A 6,283-nucleotide genomic window follows, 5' to 3' on the forward strand; every position below is an offset into this window, starting at 1 on the left:
CCTGTAGAGAGAGAGAGAGAGAGAGAGAGAGAGAGAGAGAGAGAGATGGACTGGAATTGAAAAATTGTATGTAGAATATAGGTATGTTATCAATCAGCTAGAGAAATATATGTCTAGTTCCCTGTAGAGAGAGAGAGAGAGAGAGAGAGAGAGAGAGAGAGAGAGATGGACTGGAATTGAAAAATTGTATGTAGAATATAGGTATGTTATCAATCAGCTAGAGAAATATATGTCTAGTTCCCTGTAGAGAGAGAGAGAGAGAGAGAGAGAGAGAGAGGAGAGAGAGAGAGAGATGGACTGGAATTGAAAAATTGTATGTAGAATATAGGTATGTTATCAATCAGCTAGAGAAATATATGTCTAGTTCCCTGTAGAGAGAGAGAGAGAGAGAGAGAGAGAGAGAGAGAGAGAGAGATGGACTGGAATTGAAAAATTGTATGTAGAATATAGGTATGTTATCAATCAGCTAGAGAAATATATGTCTAGTTCCCTGTAGAGAGAGAGAGAGAGAGAGAGAGAGAGAGATGGACTGGAATTGAAAAATTGTATGTAGAATATAGGTATGTTATCAATCAGCTAGAGAAATATATGTCTAGTTCCCTGTAGAGAGAGAGAGAGAGAGAGAGAGAGAGAGAGAGAGATGGACTGGAATTGAAAAATTGTATGTAGAATATAGGTATGTTATCAATCAGCTAGAGAAATATATGTCTAGTTCCCTGTAGAGAGAGAGAGAGAGAGAGAGAGAGAGAGAGAGAGATGGACTGGAATTGAAAAATTGTATGTAGAATATAGGTATGTTATCAATCAGCTAGAGAAATATATGTCTAGTTCCCTGTAGAGAGAGAGAGAGAGAGAGAGAGAGAGAGAGAGAGAGAGAGATGGACTGGAATTGAAAAATTGTATGTAGAATATAGGTATGTTATCAATCAGCTAGAGAAATATATGTCTAGTTCCCTGTAGAGAGAGAGAGAGAGAGAGAGAGAGAGAGATGGACTGGAATTGAAAAATTGTATGTAGAATATAGGTATGTTATCAATCAGCTAGAGAAATATATGTCTAGTTCCCTGTAGAGAGAGAGAGAGAGAGAGAGAGAGAGAGAGAGAGAGATGGACTGGAATTGAAAAATTGTATGTAGAATATAGGTATGTTATCAATCAGCTAGAGAAATATATGTCTAGTTCCCTGTAGAGAGAGAGAGAGAGAGAGAGAGAGAGAGAGAGAGAGAGAGAGATGGACTGGAATTGAAAATTGTATGTAGAATATAGGTATGTTATCAATCAGCTAGAGAAATATATGTCTAGTTCCCTGTAGAGAGAGAGAGAGAGAGAGAGAGAGAGAGAGAGATGGACTGGAATTGAAAAATTGTATGTAGAATATAGGTATGTTATCAATCAGCTAGAGAAATATATGTCTAGTTCCCTGTAGAGAGAGAGAGAGAGAGAGAGAGAGAGAGAGATGGACTGGAATTGAAAAATTGTATGTAGAATATAGGTATGTTATCAATCAGCTAGAGAAATATATGTCTAGTTCCCTGTAGAGAGAGAGAGAGAGAGAGAGAGAGAGAGAGAGAGATGGACTGGAATTGAAAAATTGTATGTAGAATATAGGTATGTTATCAATCAGCTAGAGAAATATATGTCTAGTTCCCTGTAGAGAGAGAGAGAGAGAGAGAGAGAGAGAGAGAGAGAGAGAGAGATGGACTGGAATTGAAAAATTGTATGTAGAATATAGGTATGTTATCAATCAGCTAGAGAAATATATGTCTAGTTCCCTGTAGAGAGAGAGAGAGAGAGAGAGAGAGAGAGAGAGAGAGAGAGATGGACTGGAATTGAAAAATTGTATGTAGAATATAGGTATGTTATCAATCAGCTAGAGAAATATATGTCTAGTTCCCTGTAGAGAGAGAGAGAGAGAGAGAGAGAGAGAGAGAGAGAGATGGACTGGAATTGAAAAATTGTATGTAGAATATAGGTATGTTATCAATCAGCTAGAGAAATATATGTCTAGTTCCCTGTAGAGAGAGAGAGAGAGAGAGAGAGAGAGAGAGAGAGAGAGATGGACTGGAATTGAAAAATTGTATGTAGAATATAGGTATGTTATCAATCAGCTAGAGAAATATATGTCTAGTTCCCTGTAGAGAGAGAGAGAGAGAGAGAGAGAGAGAGAGAGAGATGGACTGGAATTGAAAAATTGTATGTAGAATATAGGTATGTTATCAATCAGCTAGAGAAATATATGTCTAGTTCCCTGTAGAGAGAGAGAGAGAGAGAGAGAGAGAGAGAGAGAGAGATGGACTGGAATTGAAAAATTGTATGTAGAATATAGGTATGTTATCAATCAGCTAGAGAAATATATGTCTAGTTCCCTGTAGAGAGAGAGAGAGAGAGAGAGAGAGAGAGAGAGATGGACTGGAATTGAAAAATTGTATGTAGAATATAGGTATGTTATCAATCAGCTAGAGAATTATATGTCTAGTTCCCTGTAGAGAGAGAGAGAGAGAGAGAGAGAGAGAGAGAGAGAGAGAGATGGACTGGAATTGAAAAATTGTATGTAGAATATAGGTATGTTATCAATCAGCTAGAGAAATATATGTCTAGTTCCCTGTAGAGAGAGAGAGAGAGAGAGAGAGAGAGAGAGATGGACTGGAATTGAAAAATTGTATGTAGAATATAGGTATGTTATCAATCAGCTAGAGAAATATATGTCTAGTTCCCTGTAGAGAGAGAGAGAGAGAGAGAGAGAGAGAGAGAGAGAGAGATGGACTGGAATTGAAAAATTGTATGTAGAATATAGGTATGTTATCAATCAGCTAGAGAAATATATGTCTAGTTCCCTGTAGAGAGAGAGAGAGAGAGAGAGAGAGAGAGAGAGAGAGAGAGATGGACTGGAATTGAAAAATTGTATGTAGAATATAGGTATGTTATCAATCAGCTAGAGAAATATATGTCTAGTTTCCTGTAAAGAGAGAGAGAGAGAGAGAGAGAGAGAGAGAGAGAGAGACTAAAATTGAAAAATTGTATATAGAATATAGGTATGTTATCAATAAGCTAGAGAAATATATATCTAGTTCCCTGGAGAGAGATAGAGAGAGAGAGAGAGAGAGAGAGAGAGAGGAGAGAGACAAGCATATCTTATCATGCCATTATTCCCAAACATTAAAAGATATAATGTAAATCCTGTAGATATAACTCACTCAATGTCTGCCAGATCACATTTCGTCTTCGAGATGATCATCATGGTCACCATTTGGACTGCTAACCATGTCATTTTTCTTCTAGTATATCTGAGGAGAGAAGAGATTTGATAGTTAAAATCCTTCTTGTAATACAGGTATATGAGGAGAAAAGATTAAAGAATTAAATTCCTTTTTAAAATATAATATATAAATCTATGTTTCTGCTCTTAAAAAAAGTATTATTCTATTTATATACACTTTAAATTGTATGTCAATGAAATATACTTGTTATTACCTCCGCCTACGAAGTTGGAAGGAGGTTATGTTGGTGTGTGTGTGTGTGTGTGTGCTTGTGAACAGCTTCCTGGCCACAATTTTAATCTTAGAGTAATGAAACTTGCAGGGATTAACTGTTATATAAATAGCTGGAAATGCTGAAATTTTGGAAGGTCAAGGTCAAAGGTCAAGGTCAAGTAAAATGTCCATTTCACGTAATCAGCCATAAGTTTGGACATCGTTGTCACAGAGACTTCAAACTTGGTTCATATTTGAGTGTATGAAAAGCCACGCCACTTAATACATGTCAAGGTCAAAGGTCAACGTCAAGCAAGAGGTCGAGAAATAATCAGCGTCGGCTTTCAAAAAGGAAGGTATTTGAGGCATTTTAAATGAAGATTTTTTTTTAATATGAGTTAAACTATTACAAGAATGATTATGCTGAAAAATATTAGTAAACTTAACAGAGAAGAAGAAAATTAAACCAACAGAAAACCCAGTATAGAAAATGTTCAACAAACGCAAAAAAAAAAATATATTTTTTTATTTAGATATATATAGAACATAGATTATCAAGGAAAATATTTTTCCTTACAGAAAAATCAAAACATTTTGCAACAAAGAATAAACCCTTTAGAAAAGAAAATATTACTTACTATATTGGTGTTACGTTTTGTGTAATAAATTTCGAAAATTTATTCATTTTTTTCAGTTACAATCTCATGATAAATTAATAATTTAATTTTTTTTAAGTACCTTAAACACTCGGGGAGTTTTCAAAGTACTTTTAATTTTTATTCAAAGTCGTTTTTTTTCATAATTATAAATCATATATAATTTTGCTTGATCAAGTCAATTCACTTTACTTGAATTTTCCTCCTTTTGAGAGAAACACTACGAGCTCACTTTACTACTTCTAATATAACCAGGTTTTACTAAAACGAAAATTGTCTCGCAAAACATTCAGTCATATGTTTATAAATGGCAATTTATTCAAGTAAACTTGAAATACTCTCGAATAATCAGATGAATCACCAATAGAAGAAAGCGATAAGGCTGAAGGTCGGTGAAACAGTGGAGCGAATGAGCCGAAGAAAAGCGACAGGGAATTCTGGACTCGAGTCTTCTGTTCGGACATCCAAACCAGTACGGGCCTATCAGAAGCGGATCTTCGAGACGCATCCCAGTCGCGTTGAACGTCCAGAACATCTTCCCACTGAAGAAGTAGGTCTTGGCTCGGAAGGTCAACGCGCCAGTGTAGTTCACCGGGAGGTCGCGCCACACGCCGGTGTCCCTCGGGTAGTCTAGTTCGGCTCTGTCTTCGTAGTCGAGCCTCCAGTAAGAGTCTCCGCTGAAGAGGTAGACTCTGCCGTTGTATCCCCACATCATTGCGGCGTTCAGTCTGGTCGCGTTTACCCCGAGACTGAGCAGCTGATCGCTTTTCACCAGGCGGAGGTTGCCGTCCAACTCGTAGTACCTCGTCCCAGATATCAGTACGATGTTATTTCGCTTATTTTCAAATGCTGCGTCGATGCGATTTACATCCTTCGGTAATCCTATAAAGTACCTATGGACTCCATGGGGTGCTCCTCTCTCATAGAGCCGTCCCTTTCTGCTGATCCTCCAGAAGAGCATACCTTTGAAGAAAAAGATTTCTTCCCTAAATACAGTAACAGAGTCAAAGTCAGTGCTGCACATGTCAGGGGCTCCTTTTCTAGGGTGGCCAACCCTGCAAGATTCTGTGGGGACTACTGGTGGGCTAGTTGGTTTCGGAGGTCTCTTTGTAGGGTAAGGGGCCTTGGTAGTTGTCGGCACAGTAGGCTTTGGAGGCCTTGGTGGGCGTGTAACCGGTTTTGAAGGACGCGTTGGTGGCGTAACAGGTTTTGGTGGATCCGTTGGTATGAAGGGTGTAGGCGAAGGAAGAAATGTGTATATCTCTGGGATCTCTGGTTCCTCAGGCTTCCCATACAAGGCTTGTATTCCACGTATGTCATCGTCGGGCAGCTTGTTAAAATCCACTGGAAAAGTTTGGTAGATAGGTGACATGAGGGCTTTATCGACGTCGGAGTGCGAAAGACCCAACGAGTGACCAAACTCGTGGGCTGCTGTGATCAAGAGGCTCGTAGAGACATATTCCACGACCTTCTTGTGAGTGGCAAAATTCTCTGCATCGTCGAAGTGAACGTCCCCGCCTATTCCGTATCCAGGGTAAAAAGCGTGTGCCAGAGTCCCACCCGGTCCATCGAACTTGTTACCGTCTCCGTGGTCGCCCAGATGAAAATCCACGTAGATGTCGACGTCTGAAGACTGGGGATCCACTTCTTCGAAGACAATCATCGACTCTTGTTGCCAGAGGTTCATGGCAGCTATCAGCTGCTGCCTGATAACTCCAGAAGGAAGGTTAGTGCGGCTAGAGGGCGTCCGGAGAGTCCATTTTAGATTTGTCTTACGCCAAATGGAACCCTGTCTTATGTATCTTTTGAATCTACCTGTAGAATTGTGGTCAAACTCGCCGTTGTCTTTTTCAACGCCGCAGAACTTTACTGGTGGGTGGGAGGGTGTCGTTACATTGGAATGTGAGTCTTTTGTTCCTGGATCTTTGAACGTTTTTGCGCCTTTCTCCGAGTCTTTTGTTATTGGATCTTTGAACGTTTTTGCACTTTTCTCCGAGTCTTTAGTTCCTGGATCCTTGAGCGTTGTCACGCCTTTTTCCAAGTCTTTTGTGTTTGGATCCTTGAGCATTTTCACACCTTTATCCAAGTCTATTATTCCTGGATCCTTGAACGTTTTTGTGCCTTTTTCCGTGCCATTTGTTCCTGGATCCTTGAACGT

The 6,283-nt window shown here is 39.2% G+C and overlaps 2 protein-coding genes and 1 pseudogene across 2 annotated transcripts in view; 1 reads left to right on the top strand and 2 right to left on the bottom strand.

Moving 5' to 3' along the window:
• Nucleotides 1–4,216, bottom strand: part of LOC137625543 (uncharacterized) — a 17,017-nt pseudogene extending 12,801 nt beyond the window's left edge.
• LOC137625360 (uncharacterized) overlaps nucleotides 1–6,283 on the top strand; it is a 170,442-nt gene that overhangs the window by 55,747 nt on the left and 108,412 nt on the right. The gene's annotated exons all lie outside the window — the stretch shown is intronic.
• Nucleotides 4,445–6,193, bottom strand: LOC137625545 (stromelysin-3-like). The gene has a single exon (XM_068356453.1). It carries the CDS (start codon nucleotides 6,191–6,193, stop codon nucleotides 4,445–4,447), a length of 1,749 nt encoding a protein of 582 aa, XP_068212554.1.

Source organism: Palaemon carinicauda, chromosome 32 (assembly GCF_036898095.1).
Source record: "Palaemon carinicauda isolate YSFRI2023 chromosome 32, ASM3689809v2, whole genome shotgun sequence".
In the NCBI taxonomy this organism is placed as follows: domain Eukaryota; kingdom Metazoa; phylum Arthropoda; class Malacostraca; order Decapoda; family Palaemonidae; genus Palaemon; species Palaemon carinicauda.

Excerpts from the sequence above, each read along its gene's own strand:
- LOC137625545 (XM_068356453.1), bottom strand. The coding sequence starts at position 6,193 with ATGCTCAAGGATCCAAACACAAAAGACTTGGAAAAAGGCGTGACAACG.